The 26,451-nt window shown below is 38.2% G+C and overlaps 1 protein-coding gene and 1 long non-coding RNA gene across 4 annotated transcripts in view; one reads left to right on the top strand and one right to left on the bottom strand.

Annotated features, from left to right (window-relative positions):
• The window catches only part of LOC133630903 (uncharacterized), a 54,171-nt gene extending 38,297 nt beyond the window's left edge, over positions 1-15,874 (top strand). For both annotated transcript variants that reach the window (XR_009821370.1, XR_009821369.1), the window contains exon 4: positions 15,139-15,874. This is a non-coding gene — a long non-coding RNA (uncharacterized LOC133630903). The remainder of the gene's footprint in view (positions 1-15,138) is intronic.
• Positions 1-26,451, bottom strand: part of slc25a42 (solute carrier family 25 member 42) — a 46,811-nt gene that overhangs the window by 6,035 nt on the left and 14,325 nt on the right. Inside the window, exons 7-8 of one of the 2 annotated variants that reach the window (XR_009821368.1) lie at positions 22,062-22,213; positions 21,590-21,993 (exon numbers count right to left, since the gene is read on the bottom strand). Coding sequence is in view for 1 of the 2 variants with exons in the window: in XM_062022735.1 (XP_061878719.1) it covers positions 21,668-21,993; positions 22,062-22,213 (478 nt within the window). In the remaining variant the exon portion in view is untranslated. Of the gene's footprint in view, positions 1-17,906; positions 21,994-22,061; positions 22,214-26,451 lie in introns of those variants that run through there. The other variant, XM_062022735.1, reaches the window with a different exon arrangement.

Here is a 26,451-nt window from a genome sequence, read left to right as displayed (position 1 = left end):
TTAGCTATTACACTAATTTGCTTTATTACATGCAGTATAACACAATGCTGAGGTGTTTTGTTCAGATAGTTTGGCATTTATTGATGTTGCTTTTAGTATATTTAACGTACAAAATGTATCAAAGTGAAAATGTATTCCAAGGACCCATTTGAACCAGTCATGTACAGTACAGGCCAAAAGTTTGGACACACCTTCTCATTCAATGTGTTTTCTTTATTTTCATGACTATTTACGTTGTAGATTGCCACATCAAAACTATGAATGAACACATGTGGAGTTATAATAACTGAAAACATGTTTTATATTCTAGTTTCTTCAAAATAACCACCCTTTGCTCTGATTACTGCTTTGCACACTCTTGGCATTCTCTCGAGTAAGCTTCAAGAGGTAGTCACCTGAAATGGTTTTCACTTCACAGGTGTGCTTGAAGCTCATCGAGAGAATGCCAAGAGTGTGCAAAGGGTGGCTATTTTGAAGAAACTAGAATATAAAACGTGTTTTCAGTTATTTCACCTTTTTTTGTTAAGTACATAACTCCACGTGTGTTCATTCATAGTTTTGACGTGACAATCTACAATGTAAAAGTCATGAAAATAAAGAAAACCCATTGAATGAGGAAAAAGTGTGTACAAACTTTTGGCCTGTACTGTACAGTGAGGGGGAAATGTAACGATAACCATAGAACAGGATGTGGCACATGGCTGCTGGGCACAATAGGACCAGTACAGTGAATAATTAAACATCAACAGCATACATTAACCAGACACTGACATAAATATACTTGTTATGCAACTCAAGTTGTTTGGTTTTATTTATTTTTTCTTACTTTTAAAATAGTTAAGAATGTTAAAATGTTGCAGTTAATAAAGATTTGGGGTTATTCTTTTTTTTGTCCCAGTTGTGTTAGGCGAGGGTCAAAAATAAAATGTTGTCATGGACCTGTATCAACACATTCACACTGAATAGCATCATTCTAGAAAGCACCGATGCAAATTAGTAAGAAAATGAGTTCAAGGTGTTAATCATGGTGATGCTGAGAGTACACATACAGTAAGTAATATACATACACTGCATTTCCCGAAGCAAGGTACTCCACGAAGCTGTTCCTTCCTCCCTTTGAGCAAGGCAGCATCCCTATGAAGAGGGGGTGTGGGTGCAAGAAGATACCTCAGTGCTCTCTTTATGCTGGTGGCTGCAGGCTTCATTAGCTGGACAGAAAGGGACAACTCCTCAATAGACCGGCCTCACTGCCACAGGCTCGGCCTCAGTGGAGTGTGGAGTGCGTGTGCGTGTGTGTGTGTGCGTGTGTGTGTGCGTGTGTTTAAGCGTGGTTCCCCGACCACTCGCACACCACCGGGCCTCATTGTTTCTCACTCATGCCTAAAGGAGGCTCGCATTGACACGTCTTTTTTTTCTTTCAAAGCTCACATCTCTCTTTGTCCCTCGTTCTCTCGCTTTCTCTTGAAGGCTTTCCATTATTCTCCATTTCAAAATGTTTCCTCCTTGTGTTCTCTCTTGTCGGCCGTGTTGTTCCAAAAAAACTTGACATTTTCTATACATGCTCTGCATGTGGAGCTGTGATCAAATGCACATTTACAGTAGCTCCTACTGTATATCACAGATGATACATACCAACAGTACACTGTCCGAGAAGTATTGATTCAACCACATGTATGGTTGTAATTGTTTGTAGTGTTGTACAACCGCACAACATGACATAACCTTTTTTTGTAGAATTATTAGTAACACATGTTTTGATTACAAAAAAGGCGGTGCTTTCTGATTTCAGCAATATATATATTTTAAAAATGTTTTATTATCTTTTAAATTGTAAATAAATAACCCACAAGTGTTAATTGTATACCGAAATGCAGACAGTATAGTGACACTTGTAAGTTTAACAAATATATATTTAATTATAGTAACATAATATCACATAATATGACATCACATTCTGTAACGTAGCATCACGTACTATATCATAACAACACTGCATAATTGAACATAAGATAGCAATCTGCAACATAGCATAACGTCACATTGCATATTAGAAGAAAACAATTAACATACTGTAACAAAACAAAACTTACTATAGATAACTTACTGCAACATAAAATGTACAAAATACATAAAACATATAACATACTATAGCATAACTTACTGTAACATAACAAAACACACTATAGATAACTTTCTGTAACAATAAAACATACAAAATACATAAAACATAACATACTATAGCATAACTTACTGTCACATAACATTACATACTATAGATAACTTACTGTGACATAAAACATACAGTACATAATACAAAATACATAAAACATAATATACTATAGCATAAACTACTGTAACATAACAAAACATACACTAGATAACTTACTTTAACAATAAAACATACAAAATACATAAAACATAACATACTATAGCATAACTTACTGTTACATAACATACTGTAACAACATTACATACTGTAAAATAACAAAACACTATAACATGCTGTAACATAACATCAAATGGCATTCTATAACATAATATACTGTAACAACATATTATTCTATAACATTGCATATCATAACAAACAAACAAAACTTACTTTAACGTAACATAACGTACTGCAGTGTAACACAACATATTTGAACACAACATACTATAACATAACATACTAAAACATAACAAAAAATTACATAATATAACATACTATAACATTACATAACATACTATATAATTACATAACATAACATACTATAACATACTAACATAACATAAAAATGCATTGTATAACAAAATATTCTGTAACAAAACATTGCATACTTAAAACATATTACAGTATACTTTAAAATAGCTTAAAATTGCATATTATTAACAACATACTGTAACAAAACGTAAAATTGCATTCCATAACATACTATAACGTAATGCATTCTATAAAATGTACTATAACGTCATGCATTCTATAACATGTACTGTAGTGTAACATAATATACTTTACTATTGCATACATAACATACTATAGCACAGCTTATCGCACGCAGTGCTTATCAACTGTTTTCTGTTACAAGTGATCAGCAAAATTAATTCAGGAGCACAATATACAAAACACTTAAAACTCCTAAACAAAAATTAATAAAACAATTTGTTCGGTTTGGTTTTTTTAATCAAAATGAGGAAGTCAGGATTAATGGCTACAACGAGCACGTTTTGCAGAGCAGTTTTTGAAGCACGATACTGCATGATACTGATAAAGCATCACTCCACTATTTGAGAGGGACTGCTGTAAAGTAACAAACCATTACTGCAATGTAACATTACATGACATCACACTGTAACATAACATCACATAACACTATAAAATAACTCCGGTTTTATAAAAATGTATGTTGTCACATTTGTCAAATTAATCACACTTTAAAATTTGGATTAATCACAATTAATCGTGGTAAATTACTTAGAATTGACTAAAAAATACCCTGTTATTTGGACACAAAATACATTGTAACCTTCCAATCAGAAAAATCTGAAACATTTAAATGAATAATAATATACTTAGTTGCCTATAGCACAACATTTTAGACACCCTTGATCTAAAATATAAAAAACTCTCAAAATAAAAATAAAATAGACCTCAAATATAAACACAGTTTAGTTAGTTCATTGAAAAATAAAATAATAGTAACTTATGAATTGATTTGAAAAATAACAACCATAATAAACACTTAATTAAATGTATAACTGGACATGAATATTTTCATACAGGCAGAATCTTTGACACGCTCGGTTATACAATAGATAATAAACCATTTTCATTCAATTATTACATTACAATTAAACAACATGTAAGAAAACAGTAAAAAAAAAAAAAAAAAGCTGAAATGTTCTAACTATTAATTAATAATATTATACTTAATCATCAATAACACAAAGCTGACACAATCTGTTTTTATCATTTTTAAATAAAAAAAATTCGGTGTGGCCCCCGCACACTTTGCCTTGTCTGTGGGGCTGCAACTAACGATTATTTTCATAGTCAACGATTATCTTAACGATTAGTCGACTAATTACATAATAACGTGTACACATATTTAATGGCTCTAATTTTTCCATTGACTTTTAAATGCAGCCTAAGTTATTTTAGGCAAGTGCTAACTAACAACAAAGATGACTAATTCATTCATAAATATTTATTCATACTGTAACCTGGTGGTGAAATCTATCAAAATGAGGGTGGTCCCAAAAAGGAGGGATTTTTCAGATTGACTGTGTGTCACTTTTAAAAGTGCTCCCCCTCTGGTCAACATATGAAATAACACGTGGGTGTAAACAATTGAAGTGCTCCGCCTCTGGCCAACATATGTAATAACAAGTGTATGTAAGAAATTGAAATGCGCCCCCTTTGGCCAAAATTAATAAAAATTGAAAATAAAAATATGTACATTGAGACATACTGTAATAACTTGAAGTAAATAAGGCAAGGCAAGGCAAGGCAACTTTATTTGTATAGCGCTTTTCATACACAAGGCAGACAAAGTGCTTCACAGACAACAAAGTGAAATGAAAGAAAATAAAAGCAAAATTAAAATGCAGACAATAAAAATAAAAACAGTGCGGACGTTAAAAGTTAAAAGATTAAAAGATTTAGCTGAAAGCTAAGGTGAACATAAAAGTCTTCAGTCTAATTTTAAAAGTAGTCAGAGTTGGGGAGAGTCTGACATCTTCAGGAAGTTTATTCCAGCTATTTGTTGCATAGTGACTGAATGATGCTCTCCCTTGATTTGAGTTTACTCTTGGAACCGCTAACAGATTGGTCTCAGAAGATCTTAGTGATCTAGAGGGCTTATATAGTGGGAGCATATCAGTGATATACTTGGGCCCTAGACCATGTAGTGATTTATATGTGAGCAGGAGGATTTTGAAATCAATTCTCTGATGTACAGGGAGCCAATGTAAGGATTTAAGAATTGGTGTAATGTGCTCACATTTTTTGGTCTTTGTTAGAACTCTAGCAGCAGCGTTCTGAACAAGCTGTAGCTGCCTGACAGTTTTTTTGGGGAAGACCTGCAAGGAGACCATTACAATAGTCTAGCCTACTGGTAATAAAGGCATGTACAAGTTTTTCAAAGTCTTGAGCTGACATGAGCCCTCTAAGTCTTTTTACATTTTTGAGGTGATAGTAGGCCGATTTTGTTACTGATTTGATGTGACTGTCGAAAAGTAAATCAGAATCTAAAATAACCCCAAGATTTCTGGCTTTATTTGAGGTTTTCAGGGATAGTGATTGAAGGTGTTGGACGACTTTAAACCTTTCTTTTTTAGCACCAAAAACAATTATCTCCGTTTTATCTTCATTTAGTTGTAGGAAATTTTGGCACGTCCAGTGTTTGACTTGCTCAATGCACTGGCACAGAAGATCTATGGGGCGATAGTCATTTGGTGATAGCGCTACATAGATTTGGGTGTCATCGGCATAGCAATGATGGTCAATGTTATTTGCATGATTTGTCCTAGTGGGAGCATATAGATGTTAAATAAAGTCGGCCCCAAGATTGAACCTTGGGGGACTCCACACGTTACGTTGGTTGGTTCTGATACAAAGTCACCAATGGAAACAAAATAGTTCCTATCTTGTAGATATGACTTGAACCAGCTTAAAACTGTGCCTGAGATCCCCACCCAGTTTTCCAACCTGGCCAAAAGTATTGAGTGGTCGACAGTGTCAAATGCAGCACTGAGGTCCAATAGCATTAATACTGAAGTTTTGCCAGAGTCTGTGTTTAGACAGATGTCATTTATAACTTTAAGAAGGGCCGTCTCTGTGCTATGAAGAGGTCGAAATCCTGACTGGAAGTTGTTGTGGCAGCCAGTAGAAGCCCAGAAGTGATTTAGTTGTTGGAGGACAACTTTCTCAATTATTTTACTTATGAATGGTAGATTTGAAATTGGTCTGTAGTTGTTGATAACAGAGGCATCTAGGCTCGGCTTTTTTAGAAGAGGTTTAATGACTGCAGTTTTAAAAGCCTTCGGGAAATTGCCAGATTGAATAGAATTATTAACTATTTGCAATACGTCTGTTGATAGGCAGTCAAAAACATTCTTAAAGAAGTTGGTAGGTAAAACATCAAGGCAGCAGGTGGATGACTTTAGAGCTGTCACCTTTTCCACTAGAGTTTTAGAGTCTTTGGCATTAAAGCTTGCCATCATTGCTGTGTTACTTTTGCCTAAATGGGGTGGTGATCCAAATTTTTTACTTGAGATATTGATGGCGCATCTGATGCCTTCAATTTTATCAGTATAAAAGAATGCAAACTCATTGCATTTCTGCGTGGAATGGAGTTCGGCTGGTATTTGTGTTGGGGGTTTGGTCAGTCTGTCAACGGTTGCGAATAGGGGTTTGGCCTTATTTGTGTTGCTGTTTATGATATCGTGGACTAAAGCAACGCCCTATTGTGTCTATCCCCTACCAAGAGCTACACCAAGTGACATCTGTAGCATAGGTGAGATGAAGCTAGCCCTCACTCGACTGGACCCCCAGAAAGCAAGTGGGCCGGATGGCATTCCCACCTGGCTGCTGAAAGAACATGCAGAGGACCTGGCACCGGTCATCACACATCTGGCCAACTGCTCTTTCCAACAGGGGTGTGTCCCCGATGTATGGAAGGAGTCCAATGTCTGTCCCATACCCAAAGGCCAAGACCCTGGCTCAATCTCAAACTGGCGTCCTATCTCACTAACTTCTTGTGTGGGGAAAACAATAGAACGTTTTGTGTTGAAAAAGCTTATGCCAACAGTGCTTGACGTATGTAAAAATCAATATGCATATTTGCCTAAGCGCACTACTACAATGGCTCTAGTCAGGGCAATGCACACCTGGCTTACCGAAACCGATTCCAAACCAACGATGGTGAGAGTACTGTTGGCAGATATGTCGAGAGCTTTTGATGTAATTGACCATGGGATCCTGATGCAAAACATACTGGACCTAGGACTGTGCCCATATCTGACAGCCTGGCTACATAGTTACATCTCAGGAAGGAGACAGAGAGTGGTGGCAAATGGAGCTCACAGCCCCTGGATTGAAGTTACATCTGGGGTGCCACAAGGGGGTGTTGTCTCCCCATATGTCTTCCTCCTTTACATGGCCACCCGGGATGCTGTTTTTGAGGACACCCTTAATGTCGGATATGCAGATGACATCGGGCTATCGAGAGCGATCCCCATATCCAACATCATGTCAGACACAACGATGTGTCAGGAGGCACAAAGGCTGGATGAATGGGCAGCAAATAAGAAAATGATACTCAACGGGAAGAAGTCGGTAGAACTCCGGATATGTTTTGCCCGAAATCCATCACAACCTCCTGCACTGATGTTGGGGGGACAGGAGGTCCCTGTCGTGGAAACAACAAAGTACCTGGGTTACCACCTCGATCAAAACCTGACTGGAGATGTGCACATGGAGAAGGCAATAAAAACCGCCTCCAAGCGGCTGCACTACCTCACAGTCATGGCGAGACATGGACTACCTGCAGACGACCTTGTTACCATCTACACCACTCTCATCAGGCCGAGTCTGGAATATAGCTCAGTGCTCTTAGTGGGCTGCTCCAAAAAACAACAGGCAGAGCTAGAGCGAGTCCAGAAACGTGCCTGTAAAATCATTACGAGGAGAGCTGGAAACATCTCACAACCCCTACCATCACTCCAGACCAGGAGAGAGGAGGCTGCAGTGAAGCTGGTCAGGGATATGCATGATGAGCAACACCCTCTGCATGACCTGCTACCTCCAACACGAGGCAGCCGCACTGCCAGGACATTGAGGAACCAACATAAGCTGGCTGAACCCGAGCCCAAAGCCAAGACAAAGAGACTTAAAAACTCTACCCTGCATACTGCAATTAAACTGTATAATAATACTATCTAATTAAATAAGTAATACAGTCATTTACCAGAATGCTAATAGCTTCCATGCTGCTGTTGCCCTGAAAATGAAAATGAAAATGTTTTTTTTTTTTTAATATAAAATACTGTCTGTTCTTTTAATTTTTTTTTTATCTTTGTTTGTTTAATATTCATTGTAAAGTTCAGCTGTTTTTTCAGTGGGGCCTTGGCTCCACTGCAAGCATGAATAAATAAAGTCAAGTCAAAAAAAAAAAGTCATATTGGAGAAGAATGTTTCTCTAGCACTTTTTAAGACTAAATTGTAGGCCTGGAGGCTCTCTTTATAGATGTCATGGTGAATATGAAGTTTTGTATTCCGCCAGATTCGTTCAGCCTTCCTGCACTCTCTTCTCTGGGCTGTTACAACAGCAGATTTTCTCCAGGGTGCCTTTTGCATACCAGAAATCGTTTTAACTGTAGCAGGTGCAATGATATCTATGATATTCACAATTTTGGAATTAAAGTTGCTTACAAGATCATCAGCAGGACATGGGTTTAGAGGTGGTAGTGAGGAGATGGTGTTTTTAAAGAGGACATTAGCATGTTCATTTATGTACCGCTTTTTGACATTCTTTGATTCTGTTTGTGTGTCCGGAATTACAGAAATATTAAAGAAAACACAGAAATGATCAATCACAAGAACATCAGAAACATTGAGACCTTTTGTGATAATCAGGTCCAGGGTGTGTCCCTTATAATGTGTAGCCTCTTTCACATGTTGAGACAGTTCAAATGTGTCTAAAATAGTAAAAAGTTATTTTGCACCCTTGTCATTCAAATCATCAATATGAAAATTAAAATCACCAGTTATAACCAGGCAGTCAAAGTCAGTGGAGATGCTAGACAATAATTCAGTAAAATCATCGAAAAAATTTGCAGAATATTTAGGTGGCCTGTAGATAATTAACAAGAGAATTTTGGGAGAGCATTTCAACACAGCACACAGGTATTCAAATGATGTAAAATCACCGAGTGACATCTGTTTCCCCTGAAACATAAACATAATGAAGATTAAAAAGCAATTACAAACAAAAAAATACAAGTTTACCTTTTTTATATTTGCATAGTATGTATATATTAATGTTGTGAATACAAATGTTTATATATCTAGAAAGGGTGGTCTTAAAGAGGTAGGCATTTTTCGGAGGTCTCAAGAAGGTAACGAATACAAGAATGTATGTGTGTGCGCACATGCGCGGTTTGTGTTTGTTAAAGTGCTTTTTTTAAAACATTGGAAATGGACGCTGCTTTAAAAAGTACTTGAATCGATGTCAACAAAGTTCAGCTGACTGACTTGGCCTAAAATGATAGTTAAAGTTATTTCCCACACAACTTGGTCTCACTCTTGTTAGCTAGCTAGCAAGGTAGAAGCTAACACTTTTACAGAGGTTGAGTCCACATCCTCCCTCTAAATGTCCGACATCATGTCTTTAAATTCTCACGTATCACAGATGTGCTGCCATACAAATAGGGTCGGCTTTGCAAAATGAGCACGATATTCATGTTTTTAACAAGAATAAGAGGAAACATCCACACACTTTACACGTTATCACTGGGGACGTTTTTGCGGGTGACCCACTTCTGCCCGGAAAAACATGAGTGATGACGTCACGACTATTGTCCACAAATGTAATTGTCGGCGACAAATTTTGTTGTTGACAATGTCGACCAATCGTTGTCCCGCTGTCCCATTGACAAATTTTATTGTTGACAATGTCGACCTATCGTTGTACCCTTGACAAATTTTATTGTCGACAAATCGTTGTCCCGTTGACAAATGTTATTGTTGACAATGTCGACCAATCGTTGTCCCGCTGTCCGGTTGACAAATTGTATTGTCGACAATGTCGACCAATCTTTGTCCCGTTGACAAATGCTATTGTTGACAATGTCGACCAATCGTTGTCCGGTTGACAAATTTTATTGTCGACCAATCGTTGTCCCGTTGACAAATGTTATTGTTGACAATGTCGACCAATCGTTGTCCCGCTGTCCGGTTGACAAATTGTATTGTCGACAATGTCGACCAATCGTTGTCCCGTTGACAAATGTTATTGTTGACAATGTCAACCAATCGTTGTCCCGCTGTCCGGTTGACAAATTTTATTGTTGACAATGTCGACCAATTGTTGTCCCGTTGACAAATGTTATTGTTGACAATGTCGACCAATCGTTGTCCCGCTGTCCGGTTGACAAATTTTATTGTCAATAATGTCGACCAATCATTGTCCCGCTGTCCGGTTGACAAATTGTATTGTCGACAATGTCGACCAATCATTGTCCCGTTGACAAATGTTATTGTTGACAATGTCAACCAATCGTTGTCCCGCTGTCCGGTTGACAAATTGTATTGTCGACAATGTCGCCCAATCGTTGTCCCGTTGACAAATGTTATTGTTGACAATATCGACCAATCGTTGTCCCGTTGACAAATGTTATTGTTGACAATGTCAACCAATCGTTGTCCCGTTGACAAATGTTATTGTTGACAATATCGACCAATCGTTGTCCCGTTGACAAATGTTATTGTTGACAATATCAACCAATCGTTGTCCCGCTGTCCGGTTGACAAATTTTATTGTCGACAATGTCGACCAATCATTGTCCCGCTGTCCGGTTGACAAATTGTATTGTCGACAATGTCGACTAATCGTTGTCCCGTTGACAAATGTTATTGTTGACAATGTCGACCAATCGTTGTCCCGCTGTCCGGTTGACAAATTTTATTGTCAATAATGTCGACCAATCATTGTCCCGCTGTCCGGTTGACAAATTGTATTGTCGACAATGTCGACCAATCGTTGTCCCGTAGACAAATGTTATTGTTGACAATGTCAACCAATCGTTGTCCCGCTGTCCGGTTGACAAATTTTATTGTCGACAATGTCGCCCAATCGTTGTCCTGTTGACAAATGTTATTGTTGACAATATCGACCAATCGTTGTCCCGTTGACAAATGTTATTGTTGACAATGTCAACCAATCGTTGTCCCGCTGTCCGGTTGACAAATTTTATTGTCGACAATGTCGACCAATTGTTGTCCCGTTGACAAATGTTATTGTTGACAATGTCGACCAATCGTTGTCCCGCTGTCCGGTTGACAAATTTTATTGTCAATAATGTCGACCAATCATTGTCCCGCTGTCCGGTTGACTAATTTTATTGTCGACAATGTCGCCCAATCGTTGTCCCGTTGACAAATGTTATTGTTGACAATATCGACCAATCGTTGTCCCGTTGACAAATGTTATTGTTGACAATGTCAACCAATCGTTGTCCCGCTGTCCGGTTGACAAATTTTATTGTCGACAATGTCGACCAATTGTTGTCCCGTTGACAAATGTTATTGTTGACAATGTCGACCAATCGTTGTCCCGCTGTCCGGTTGACAAATTTTATTGTCAATAATGTCGACCAATCATTGTCCCGCTGTCCGGTTGACAAATTGTATTGTCGACGATGTCGACCAATCGTTGTCCCGTTGACAAATGTTATTGTTGACAATGTCGACCAATCGTTGTCCCGCTGTCCGGTTGACAAATTTTATTGTCAATAATGTCGACCAATCATTGTCCCGCTGTCCGGTTGACAAATTGTATTGTCGACAATGTCGACCAATCGTTGTCCCGTTGACAAATGTTATTGTTAACAATATCGACCAATCGTTGTCCCGCTGTCTGGTTAACAAATTTTATTGTCAATAATGTCGACCAATCATTGTCCCGCTGTCCGGTTGACACATTTTATTGTCGACAATGTCGACCAATGGTTGCAGCCCTACTTGTCAGTATGGTGGAAAATGTTTGGACACTCCTGAACTAAAATATCAAAAGTATCCATATTTAGATTTTATATTAAAGCATAAAGATCTGGTCTTGGTGTCATCCATATTCATGAGTGTTTTGCCTGTGGCATGTGACATGGTGTCAGGACCCCCGTCTTTAAGGTTGCAAAGGTAGGACGCACATGTTGCTCCTACCTCCTGCTGAAGGGTTAGCATGCAGCGTTCATGCGGACTTGGACTCCAGCTCCTTTCTACTGGGGTCCCATGTTGGAGTCAAAGTCTGTGAGGAGGAGAAGGAGGAACTCGGTTAGCACAGCTTTGAAATAAGGGAACGTGTATGGAAAAGGTGTGTGTGTGTGTGTGTGTGTGTGTGTGTGTGTGTGTGTGTGTGTGTGTGTGTGTGTGTGTGTGTGTGTGTGTGTGTGTGTGTGTGTGTGTGTGTGTGTGTGTGTGTGTGTGTGTGTGCAAGGAAAATACCATGGCCTGGTTTGTGGTCCCGTTGGGATGGTGGCCCTCTTTTTCGCCTGCAAAATGAGACATACACTTCTTTTATTTGTTACCTTCTTGAGACCTCTGAAAAAGAATGCTTACCTCTTTAGGACCACCCTTTCTAGATATATAAAGATTTGTATTTACAACATTAATAATATATACATACTATGCAAATATAAAAAAGGTCAAAATTTAGGACATTTTTTTGTTTGTTTTTTTGTTTGTAATTGGTTTTTAATCTTCATTATTTACTTCAAGTTATTACAGTATGTCTCTATTTGCATATTTATTAGATTTTTTGTATTCATTTTGGCCAAAGGGCGCATTTCAATTTCTTACACACACTTGTTATTACATATGTTGGCCAGAGGGGGAGCACTTCAAATGTTTACACACACTTGTTATTTCATAGGTTGACCAGAGGGGGAGCACTTTTAAAACCGACACACAGTCAATTTGAAAAATCCCTCATTTTGATAGGTTTCACCACCAGGGGTGCAAATGAGACATTCTCTATTAGATGCAATGGTTTTCTAGTATTGGGACCATGATTATGTCCTCACTTGTTCACACCTCCTCATAAGGAAGGTACTTTTCCTTGTTTTTAAGAAGCGTAAGAATACAAGAACACACACACACACACACACACACACACACACACTGTGTCTGTATGTGAGCTCCATTTTTGTTGAAGCAGTCACTTCATTAGGTACACCTACCTGCACACACTCACCAGTGTAAGTGTGCAACACACAGCATGACCTCTGACCTTGTCCTGCTGGGAAGATTCCGTTCCCATTGGATGGGTGGGGAGGAGGGAAAGGACCAGGGCCTCCCCTTCACACACACACACACACACACACACACACACTCACTCCATTGGTGTGGCTGTCACTCGGCCACCCATTCAGGGCTCAGTCACGGCCACTTAGAGCGCAGCAGACTCGCAGGGATTCAGACGAGCTGTGATCCAATGACATGTATTTATAATGAGGGGCTGCCGGGGACGTCTTTGTTGCACACAATGTCAGCACAAGTGTGTGTGTGTGAGTGGGGGGGGGGGGAGCACGCCATTGTCACAAAATGTAGAGCTACATACATACTTGAACTCTGACATATTTCACACGAAACAAAATGCTAAGATGCTATGTTATTAAAATATATGTTAGTTATTATTAAATGTCACCTCAACGCTTGTATTGTTGTGAGCCAGAGTGCATTTATCGCTGTGTGTGTGTGTGTGTGTGTGTGTATTAGGGTTGTCCCCATACCAATATTTTGGTACCGGTACCAAAATGTATTTCCATCCATCCATCCATCCATTTCTTACCGCTTATTCCCTTCGGGGTTGCAGGGGGCGCTGGAGTCTATCTCAGCTACAATCGGGCGGAAGGCGGGGTACACATTATGTATTTCCATACTTTGATACTTTTCTAATTAAAGGGCACCACAAAAAATTGCATTATTGGCTTTATTTTAACAAAAAATTAAACATGTTTATTATTGCAATCCAAGAACAATTTAGTCCTTAAATAAAATAGTGAACATACTAGACAACTTGTCTTTTAGTAGTAAGTAAACAAACAAAGACTCCTAATTAGTCTGCTGACGTATGCAGTAACATATTGTGACATTTATCATTCTATTATTTTGTCAACATTATAAAGGGCAAACTGTAAAAATTGATTATTAATCTACTTTTTCATTTACTGTTAATACCTGCTTATTTTCCGTTTCCACGTGTTCTATCTACACTTCTGTTAAAATGTAATAATCACTTATTCTTCTCTTGTTTGATACTTTACATTAGTTTTGGATGATACCGCAAATGTAGGTATCGATCTGATACCAAGTAGTTACAGGATCATACATTGGTCATATTCAAAGTCCTCATGTGTCCAGGGACATATTTCCTGAGTTTATAAACATAATATACATTGTTAAAAAAAGAAAAAATATTTACGTAGACATAATCAAAGTAGTATCGAGTAGATACGCTATTGTACTTAGTATCATTACAGTGGATGTCAGGTGTAGATCCACCCATGGCGTTTGTTTACATTCAGGTGTGCTAGCTTTTGTTAGTGGTGACGCCGGTGAGCTATTGTATCCTCCTACGATGTGTAGTGAAGCATGTTTAGCTATTCCTCGTCCTCCAGTGATAATGATACGTGTAAGAAACTTACTTTATTTGTCGCCATGGAGGAGAGGATTAGTGATTTAGAAGTAGATAAAACTGCAGCTGGACATTAGCCGCTAGCTAGCTAGCCACGTCTTAAAGCACCTCTTCCTGAGGGTGTTTCAGTGTTAAAACTTCACCTTTATCGTTAGTTTTCAGACCAACATGCGTCCATTCTTCCTTTTCTGTCTACACACTGTGTATGCTTGTAAGTACTCAGTGATTGTGCGCTGCCGAACATGCTCCTCTGCTCACAAAATGTCATGACGTGAGGCGAGCCGTCATGCCCGGGAACCGGTACTTTTCAAAGAGTATAGTACCATTTTTTATTCATTAGTACCGCGATACTGTACTACTAGTACCAGTATACCGTACAACCGTAGTGTGGACTACAATTCAGCACAACTTTGGACAGCGTTACCGGGTATAGTGGAGCTCAGGGGGAGCCCAGAGGTGTCCCATATTTCCCCATACGTGACTGTATAGTGACAGTACACACCTTTTGGGATGAAACGTGAGCAGAGTCTGACAGAGCAGAAGTCAAGAGCGGGTGGGTGTGTCACTTCCCTCGACTCCCCGCTGTCTGGAGGGTCAAAGGTGACGCGGGGGGCTCAAACGTGTGTTATATAATCATCCATTCTGAGAAGTACAATCCAAAAAGTGTTGGGATGACACACACTTAAAACTTCACATTGACAACATTTGACACTTTTATGACTCATCTTCTTTTTGTGTCACCTTGCAGATTTGGGACTCTTGCTTGGAATGGATCATCAATTAATATATCAATAGATTTGACTATTGATCGTCTTGGAAAAACACTTCTAGTAACTAATAGTCAATGTCAATTTTCTGTTATTTTTTGTTTTGTTTTCTGCGGTTGTTATGAAACACAACATGTACAGGTATGTGTGTGTACAGTTATTAAACATAATGTGTGTGTACAGTTATTAAACACATGTACAGGTATGTGTACAGATATTCAACACAACATGTATGTGTACAGTTATTAAACATAACGTGTGTACAGTTATTAAACACAACATGTACAGGTATGTGTACAGTTATTAAACACATGTACAGGTATGTGTACAGTTATTCAACACAACATGTATGTGTACAGTTATTAAACACAACATGTATGTGTACAGTTATTAAACGTGTGTGTACAGTTATTAAATATAACATGTGTGTGTACAGTTATTAAACAACATGTGTGTGTACAGTTTTTAAAATGTGTGTACAATCATTAAACAACATGTATGTGTACAGTTATTAAACATAACATGTATGTGTAGTTATTAAATACATAATGTGTGTGTACAATTAAACATAACGTGTGTGTACAGTTATTAAACATAACATGTATGTGTACAGTTATTAAACATGTATGTGTACAGTTAGAATGTGTAGATATTAAACACGTGTGTGTACAATTAAACATAACATGTGTGTGTACAGTTATTAAACACAACAGGTGTACAGTTGGGGCGGTATAGCTCGGTTGGTAGAGCAGCCGTGCCAGCAACTTGAGGGTTGCAGGTTCGATCCCCGCTTCCGCCATCCTAGTCACTGCCGTTGTGTCCTTGGGCAAGACACTTTACCCACCTGCTCCCAGTGCCACCCACACTGGTTTAAATGTAACTTAGATATTGGGTTTCACTATGTAAAGCGCTTTGAGTCACTTGAGAAAAAGCGCTATATAAAATGTAATTCACTTCACAAAATGTAATTCACTTACAGTTATTAAACATAACATGTGTGTGTAGTTATTAAACATGTGTGTGTAGTTATTAAACATAACATGTGTGTGTAGTTATTAAACATAATGTGTGTACAGTTCTTAAACATAACATGTGTGTACAGTTATTAAACATAACGTGTATGTACAATAAAGATCACATTGACATTCACATTATGCTCCAGCGAGTTTTATTACCATTTGATAACCAAATCCAAAAGGTTTAAAATTTTTGTTTGCATATTTACATGGTTGAAACGCCATCAAATGTAATAATTGTATAAATGAATGAAAGGAAATGCATGTTGCTAGTGTACCCAAGTTGATAGATTCTAAAATTGGTATTAAAAAAAAAATCACCCGTTATGAATATTATTATAAAATCAAGAAAAGCTGCCTTTAGTTTTTGTATCAAAAAATATTTTTAAAAGTCAGAAATTAGTTAAAAGGAGACAACATACTAAACATTTATATTTGTATAAAATCAGCATATTAAATGTGTGTCAAAAATGTATATTTGTACAGTATTAGTCATAATGTTATAAGATCAGAAACAATAGATCATGCATGCTGAATGGCTTAGCCAGATATTTTTGTGTAATAAACTGTTTTTATTTGTAGTTATTGTTTCATCATATTTATTACATTATCATTATGTTTTTTTCTCTTTACTTCTAAATTAATATAATTTATGTCAAAAGTAGGGCAGACTTGCAGAAATTATTTTATTTGCATTTTTTGTAAAAAATAATTTTTTTTAAAAAGAAAAAAAGGTCAGATATATATTTTAAAAAGAGTAAAAATGTACAATATACTGTATATATTTGTACCAGTCAACAAAGGTATAACAATTAAACAAACCAATGCCTTGTTTGTATGAAAAACTAAATAATATATAATATTATAAAATCCAAAAAAATATATATATGTAAAGTAAGTCAGGCTGAATGGCTTTAGATTATTTTTTTTAATCTTAAATTCACTATAACTTAAACTGTATTTGTAATTTCTGTTGTATCATATATTAGCTTTATAATCATTATATTTTTTCTTCTACATTAATGTATCAGACCTACACTTGGGCAGATTTTCAGAAATTAAACATTTTGCATTTTTATGAATAAGTTTAGATGCACTTTATATTGTTAACAAAAAAAATATTTTTACCAGTCATGATATTACAAAATCCAGCAAGATCTGTCAAGTATAGTTAGGCTGAATGGCTATACCAGATATTTTATGTTAAATTCACTATCTTATAGTTTCTTATTTCTAGTTGTTTTATCATATATATTACCTTTATTGTTTTCATTCTCTTCCTTTTTCTAAAGAATCAGTTCAACAAGGCAGACTTCAACAAATTAATCATTAGCATTTTTAGTAAAACAAAATTGCAAAATGGAAAGAAACTGAAGCAAAAATATATATTTTTAAAAAAGTTTAAATATACAAAATATATCAATTTGTACAAGTCGCCAAAATATGCCTTTTTGTATCAAAAAATAAATACTTAAATATATTTAGTCATCATTTTATACAAATCAGAAAATATACAGTAAGTCAGGCTGAATGGCTTTTTCAAATGTAAAATTAACTATGACGTCAACTGCTTTTATTTTTAATTATTGTTGTATCATGTTTTCCTTCTCTTTAACTTTGAAATGAAATATCATGTCAACACTTGGGCAGACTTCCAGAAATGAATAATTTAAATTTTTAGTCAAAACATGCTTAGATGTATCTTATACAATAACAACAGATATAGTAATAAAACATCCAAAGGAGAGATATGTTTAGTTTGTATTTTAAAATAAGTACAAAAGTCAGTGAATCATTTCACATTTGTTATTAGGGGTGTGGCAAACCACTATTTAGGATTCAATTAAAGAACAGAAATTGGAGGTTAAAAATATTTATAAAATGAGACTAGGAGACCATGAGTCCAACATGCAAATTGACACTGCCTCCTTCTAGCATCCTAGCACGTTTCTATAGCAACCACATCTTCTGACACAGACTCCATCCTAATTAGTCGCTGGGCAAAAATTGGTGTCAAATAAATATATTGTAAAAATAAATATTAAATATGCATTTCGTGACTACAATCAAACTGTAGTTACAGTATAACACTTATATTTGTCTTATCAGTGTGCGTGTTTGTCATTCAGTTTGCAGCGTGACGAGTTCACGGTCAAGTTCAAGCTGCTCGCCTTCCTTCAAGTCCCGTAATGACCGAGCACTGTCATCTAGTGGTCATTTGTGGAACTACCGTCCGCAATTTGATTTATAATGTTAGGGTTCTCTCTAGTGGCTGGTTTATGTCATTACATTAGCACGTGACATCTTTTCTTGGTGCAAATCACTCATTTTAAAACGGTTAATTGTAACAAAAACATCTCAAAAGTATCCAGTTTTTATTTGACATTTAAAAACATACATTCTGAATTTCAAGCAACATCACGTGATTTGTTGTACCACCATGCAAAACTGTTTACTTGGCCGTGTGCAAATTGTGATGAAACAACAATAAAAAGTTTCCATTTTGTTATTATTTCTTCAACAAGTCCCTCCACAAACATGGATCATTTTGAAATCAACACAAAAACAAATGATTTAATAATACCCATCACATGCGAAAGGACATGGAAGTGACCCGTGGTTATAATAAATGATAAATGGGTTATACTTGTATAGCGCTTTTCTACCTTCAAGGTACTCAAAGCGCTTTGACAGTATTTCCACATTCGCCCATTCACACACATTCAGACACTGATGGCGGGAGCTGCCATGCAAGGCGCTAACCAGCACCCATCAGGAGCAAGGGTGAAGTGTCCACATCTCTCTTCAGGTTAGGAAACTGTATTGAGGAGGAAACAACACTGGACTAATACAGTCAGTCCTAATAACACTTAAACTACATGCTGAATCATCACAAAGAACCTGGAAAATTCCTTTTCAAAAATAGTAGCTCAGTCAGTGAGACTCATAGTAGTGTTCCTTGCCAGGCACTTTTGCTTCAAACGTAAACCATCTAGACAACAAATATATTGAATATTCCTGCAATAGATGAAGTTGCACACCACAAGGCACCGTCAATTTTCTTCCGCAGCGACTTTCTATGACATTTTTCAAGTATGTGAGAGCATTCAACACAAATCTTAAATAAACATGATTACGGTAATAAAATATTACATGTAATAAATATCTGAGAGGGGTCGTCTGATCGCTTTGATGTAGGCATTCATTATTTTCAAGGACCGGCTTTCCACTTGTGCCTGATAATACTGCAAAAATACAAGTCACTAGAACGCTGAATTAGTGGGAGCCCTGGACTTGTTTCTTTGCAACGAGATGGAAATCAGCCTTCGGTTACAATCTGTCACATTTATATGTTGATTAATGTGTATCGTATCAAGTCACAAAGTTATAACAAATATAACTTCCTATGAGGAAATTCATTGTACATCTATAAACAAGCTTATTGCTGTGTCCAGTGGGACAGGCCAAAGTTGAGTCGGAGAAAATGCAGTCCTTTCAATTAATTTAAATTAAATTATTTCATGTTTCTGATGTGCGGCCCGGACCGGTTGTTGGGGACCACTGCTTTATGACACTCCGCTGCTCTCTGCCGGTCATCCTGCTTAACAGTCAGTTGACGCTGATGTGTTGAGGTAAAAGGTGGATAGACAACTATTGTGCAATACCTTTTCCCTGCCCTTATGATCTAGTCAGTACTTTAAAAAAGGTCACATGATTTAATAATGGAAATGTGAATTTTAATGTATATGATGTCAATATGGGGGATATTATGTTCTTCACCATATCATCTAGACTTAAAACACTCACAAACTCAACTAAAATCCAACTGAACACATTTCAAAGGTTTTAGAAATATTTGTGCAGCTGGGATTTTTAAAAAAATAAACGAAACAGTAAAACACTTGCTATTGTTGTGCTAGCAAGCATCAATATATGCTGTTGGAAGCATAATTCAATTTTTAGGTGACTTTGGGCTGAACTGGAGTGATATTCTCCATTCAAGATCTCATTAATGCACCTTTATATATTTCACAGACAACACATTTATGTTGTAATCTCATATATATTCGAGAGCAAAGGGCCAAACATTGCAGAAATGATGCCTCTTTTTTACATCTGTAGTAATAAATGATGATTTTCATCATAATTTCAAAATTGAAGAGTTATAAGAAACAATAGGAGATCTGCTTTGTTGGTAAAGTATAATTCAATGTTGTCGTCATATACAGTACAGGCCAAAAATTTGGTCACAGCTTTTCTTTATTTTCATGACTATTGTTATAATATTGTTAATATAATATTGTTATAATATTGTAGATTGTCACTGAAGGCATCAAAACTATGAATGAACACATGTGGAAATATGTACTTAACAAAAAAAAAGATGAAATACCTAAAACATGATTTATATTGTAGTTTCTTCAAAATAGCCATCCTTTGCTCTGATTACTTTTTGCACACTCTTGGCATTCTCTCGTTGAGCTTCAAGCACACCTGTGAAGTGAAAACCATGTCAAGTGACTACCTCTTGAAGCTCATCGAGAGAATGCCAAGAGTGTGCAAAGGGTGTATTTTTTTACGGCGAATGAACTTGTTTTTTAAATGTCCGCAAAGTTCAGTGAGCAGGTTGTGTTGTGTGAGACCATGTTTGTTAAGATTTTGTGTTGGTTGGATTTTTATTTTTTTTTGCACCATAGAGGGTTGTTTGCATTGGGTCATATAAATAAATGCTGCGGATGGCTTCTAGAAGTAGTAACCAGTAATGGTTTTCCGTTCACAGGTGCGCTTGAAGCTCATCGAGAGAATGTCAAGAGTGTGCAAAGCAGAAATCAGAGCAAAGGGTGGCTATTTTGATTCATGTTTTCTGTTATTTCACCTTTTTTTGTTAAGTACATAACTCCACATGTGTTCATTCATAGTTTTGATGCCTTCAGTGACAATCTACAATGTAAATAGTTATGAAAATAAAGAAAACGCATTGAATGAGGTGTGTGCAAACTTTTGGCCTGTAGTGTACATAGAAACCCTATTTGCATTTTGTCAAAGTAGCTCTAATTGTGGCGAAAGTTTCTATATTGATCTTTTCAAAAAATGGCAGCTTGCATTGTATTGGAAGGCGTTAGTTCATGTAGACGAGTGTGTACGTGTGTACGTGTGTGGGTGTGTGTGTGTGTGTGTGTGTGTGTGTGTGTGTGTGTGTGTGTGTGTGTGTGTGTGTGTGTGTGTGTGTGTGTGTGTGTGTGTGTGTGTGTGTGTGTGTGTGTGTGTGTGTGTGTGTGTGTGTGTGTGTGTGTGTGTGTGTGTGTGTTTACCGTGTCAGTTCAAACTGAAGCACAGATCAGAAGCACACGCAGCATATTGCACTTTGAAGCACATAACAGTGTGGACATGGTCATCATGTAGAGGACACACTCACCCCACGTGTGTGTGTTTGCTTGGCACACACTCCTCACACACTCTCTCCGCAAAGTCCGACCAGCACGTTTTCCCCCCATTACTGAGACGTGTGGCTCATCTGGCGCAGCTTGCTCAGGAGGATCCCGGTGAGGTCAAAGACTGTGAAGCTGATTCCCACCGCAATGGGCCCTTTAACCCAGTTCATACTGAGGCCTTTGAAGAGTCCTCTGACCACGCCCTCCTCAGACCTGATCTCCTTTATGGTGCCCAGGATGCTGCCGTAAGTGTGACCCGTCACGCCCGCCGTCTGCATGCGCCGCCGCACCACGTCCAGAGGGTAAGACGCCGACTGACCAATGAGGCCCGCACAGGCGCCGAAGGCCAGCCGTTCGTAGGAGTAAGGTTCTCGCCGCCCACTTTCCTCTACATGGTGTGGATCAAAGTTAGCATGGAATATGAAAGTGTGCGCCTGTAAAGTGTTCAAACACTACCTGCATGGAGCTTCTTCAGCGTCTCATAGGTAAAGAAGCTGAGGCCGGCATAGGGGACCACGCCCAGTATGGTGGGGGCAAAACCCCGGTACAGTGTCTTCAGGCCCTCCTCTCGAGAGATCCTCACAAACACATGCAAGATGTTGCTGTACCTGCAGTACACACAAACGGGAAAAGGGACTCAAATTGTTGAGAATCTATAAACTAAAATAATAAAAAATTTGGCCGACTGCATGTAAAGTTTAAATACTAATAATGTGTGTGTGTGTGTGTGTGTGTGTGTGTGTGTGTGTGTGTGTGTGTGTGTGTGTGTGTGTGTGTGTGTGTGTGTGTGTGTGTGTGTGTGTGTGTGTGTGTGTGTGTGTGTGTGTATATATATATACACTACCGTTCAAAAGTTTGGGGTCACATTAATATGTCCTTATTTTTGAAGGAAAAGCACTGTACTTTTCAATGAAGATAACTTTAAACTAGTCTTAACTTTAAAGAAATACACTCTATACATTCCTAATGTGGTAAATGACTATTCTAGCTGCAAATGTCTAGTTTTTGGTGCAATATCTACATAGGTGTATAGAAGCCCAATTCCAGCAACTATCACTCCAGTGTTCTAATGGTACAATGTGTTTGCTCATTGGCTCAGAAGGCTAATTGATGATTAGAAAACCCTTGTGCAATCATGTTCACACATCTGAAAACAGTTTAGCTCGTTACAGAAGCTACAAAACTGACCTTCCTTTGAGCAGATTGAGTTTCTGGAGCATCACATTTGTGGGGTCAATTAAACGCTCAAAATGGCCAGAAAAAGAGAACTTTCATCTGAAACTCGATAGTCTATTCTTGTTCTTAGAAATGAAGGCTATTCCACAAAATTGTTTGGGTGACCCCAAACTTTTGAACGGTAGTGTATATATATATATATACATATATACACACACACAAACACACACAATGTACATGTTAAATGAGTTCTGATCTTCATCTAAGTCACAACAATAGACAAACAGTCTGCTTAACCTCTTAAGGCCCAAGCTGTTTGTTTACATCCTTATTTTATTTCTCCTTGCTATTTGGGCTTATTGGACCCTAATTAGAATAAAAACTAAGAATCATCTTTTGATATGATGTACTTAGTCCATAAGTACACAAACATGTACTTCATATTTAGTGACATGCTAATTCTTATTTTTACCCTTTTTTTTCCAAATTCCAATGTATGTTATACTCTTCTGACACCACCAGATGGCAGTATAAGTGTCCACATAAGCGGCCATAAGACCCCAATTCAGTAGTGTACACAATTTTGGAAATAAGAGCTGAAAGGTGCTATCCACGCATGTGGCCACTAAGTCTTTAGAGGTTTTAAACCAGGGGTCTCAAACTCAATTTACCTGGGGGCCACTAGATGCAGAAACTGGGTGAGGCTGGGCCGCAAGAAAATATTTCTTAAAAAAATCTAACATGCACTTTTTAATGAATTCACCTTTTTTGAATGGCTATCCCACCCTAGCAACATACTTGGCAAGCCTCCCGATTTTTCCGGGAGACTCTCGAATTTCAGTGCCCCTCCCGACAATCTCCCGGGGCAACCATTCTCCCAAATTTGTCCCGATTTTAACCCGGACAACAATATTAAGGGCGTGCCGTAATGGCACTGCCTTTATCGTCGCGTCCACTTTTTCACCATACAAACAGCGTGCCGGCCCAGTCACATGTTGTATGAGGCTTCTGCAGACACACGTAAGTGACTGCAAGACATACTTGGTCAACAGCCATACAGGTCACACTGAGGGTAGCCGTATAAACAACTTTATCACTGTTACAAATATGCGCCACACTGTGAATCCACACCAAACAAGAATGACACATTCGGGAGAACATCCGCACTGTAACACGACATAAACACAACAGAACAAATACCCAGAACACCTTGTAGCCCCGCCCTCCCCCCAACCCCGCCCACCTCAACCGACGCACGGAGGGGGGGCGCAGGGTTGGGGGGGCGGGGTTTGGTGGTAGCGGGGGTGTATATTCTAGCCTGGAAGAGTTAGAGTTAGGGCTGCATGGGATTCTGGGTATTTGTTCCGTTGTGTTTATGTTGTGTTACGGTGCGGATGTTCTCCCGAAATGTGTTTGTCATTCTTGTTTGGTGTGGGTTCACAGTGTGGCGCATATTTGTAACAGTGTAAAAAAAAACCTGTTTTAAACTAATACAGCACCAAAACATTTGTTTAATTTTTTATTGAACACGACATGTGAACATTTACAGTGCAGGGTGGAAAAAGTATGTGAACCTTTTGATTTAATAACTGGTTGAGCCTCTTTTGACAACAATAACCTCAACTAATCAGACTTGCACAACGGTCTGGAGGACTTTTGGACCATTCCTCTTTACAAAAGTGTTTTAGTTCAGCAATATTCTTGGGATGTCTGGTATGAATTGCTCTCTTGAGGTCATGCCACAGCATCTCAATCAGGTTGAGGTCAGGAATCTGACTGGGCCACTCTAGAACGCGTATTTTGTATTATTTAAGCCATTCTCTTGTTGATTTACTTTTGCGCTTTGGGTCATTGTCCTGTTGCATTACCCATCCTCTTTTGGGCTTCAGTTAGCGGACAGGTGCTCATAAGTTTTCCTAATGCGCCTAATGTACGGCATAATTCTGGTTGTGCTTACCGACCTCGAAGCAATTTTATTTGGTACATTGTGTAATGATAAGTGTGACCTGTAGATGTCAGTCATACATAAGAAATACGTGTAAACTGCATGATAGCGCCAGTAAACAACACCAAAACTTTCAATGCTCCATTGAGAATATAGAACGCACTCATACATAAGAAATACGTGTAAACTGCAAGATGACGCCAGTAAACAACACCAAAACTTTCAATGCTCCATTGAGAATATAGAACGTTACACAAAAATCTGTCAAAATATTTTTAGTACGACTTCGGTAAGCTATGAAGCCGCACTTTTTGATGTATTGTCACCGCATTAAACAAACGAGTATTACTATGGTGCGTGTATAAGGACCGTAAAATGGCACTGTCACACCAAATTTCTTCCCTCTACAAAAACCTTCCCTCCCCCATTTACTTCCGTGGTCATGTTTCCTCTTATGTCATTGACAGCGATCACTTCGGCTTTGACTGCCCGTCGCTGGAAGGTAACTTCGTCTTTGACAGCTGCTGGAATCTGAAGAAATCGATTGTTTTTTTTTGTACAGGCGCAAAACAGGACAGTCGCGTGCAGGTTAAGGACCCCCGGCAACTTTGTGATTTTACTGGACGCAGCCCCGGAAGTAAATGGGGGAGGGAAGGTTTTTGTAGAGGGAAGAAATTTGGCGGGACAGCACCCATTAGCAGACATAATATCTGGCGTTTTGTTTCGCGATATTATGCTAACCCAATTTTTCTTAGCTTCTGGTACCTGCTGATGTGTATTTGGGATCTGCATAAGTCCTGAAAATGTGCAGTCCGTGCATACACCGTAGTCTTAAGCTTCTTCTTTTTCTCTACCTTCTTATGTGGCATTCATCTTCCGCTTTTGCCATTTCTAATATAAAGTAGTCTGCGATGAGGTGGCGACTTGTCCAGGGTGTACCCCCGCCTTCCGCCCGAATGCAGCTGAGATCGGCTCCAGCACCCCCCGCGACCCCAAACGGGACAAGCGGTAGAAAATGGATGGATAGAATATAAAGTAGCGTAAAGGTCTTACTTATATCGCTCAGCTATCAAAGCACTAAAAACTGTAATGGGTTTATATAATTCACCCACGGAACTTTAGTTATTAGAAGGTTCCGGTTGGACGGTTTTTCACGTGACACATTTCCGGCGTTGATGTTGCATTTTGGAGCCACGGATGAGAAGATGCTGCTCCGTTATTGATTTAAGCAAAGTCTGAATGTAATTTAAACAGTTAGCTCCATCTTTTGACATTTCTTCCACTCCCGTCCTTGCACGCTACACCGCTACAACAAAGATGGCGGGAAGAAGACACTGCTGAATGTGAGCCACGTAGGTAAGACCGCCCACAAAACGGCGCATCCTGAAGAGACGCTCAGAAAGCTACTTGAAAATGGTCTGTAAAACGTAATCTATGCAACACTTTCACCAAAGAACCACTATCACATGTTATGTGGACCACAAGATAGTGTTTTAAATTTAGGAAAAAAACATAATATGAACCCTTTAATGCGCCTTATAATCCGGTGCGCCTTTTGTATGAAAATAGACCTGAATAGACCCACTCATCGGCAGTGCGCCTTTTAATCCGGTGTGCCCTATGGTCCGAAAAATACGGTATTTACACACACATTTTGCAGTGAGGGGCGTTGTCTTTAGATTATTCTTTAATTTAATTTTAACCCCATTTTTTAAATCTCATTCT

This window comes from Entelurus aequoreus, linkage group LG16 (assembly GCF_033978785.1).
Source record: "Entelurus aequoreus isolate RoL-2023_Sb linkage group LG16, RoL_Eaeq_v1.1, whole genome shotgun sequence".
Classification (NCBI taxonomy): domain Eukaryota; kingdom Metazoa; phylum Chordata; class Actinopteri; order Syngnathiformes; family Syngnathidae; genus Entelurus; species Entelurus aequoreus.
Note: the sequence above shows the minus strand (reverse complement) of the source record. Positions and strands in the feature narration are given on the sequence as shown.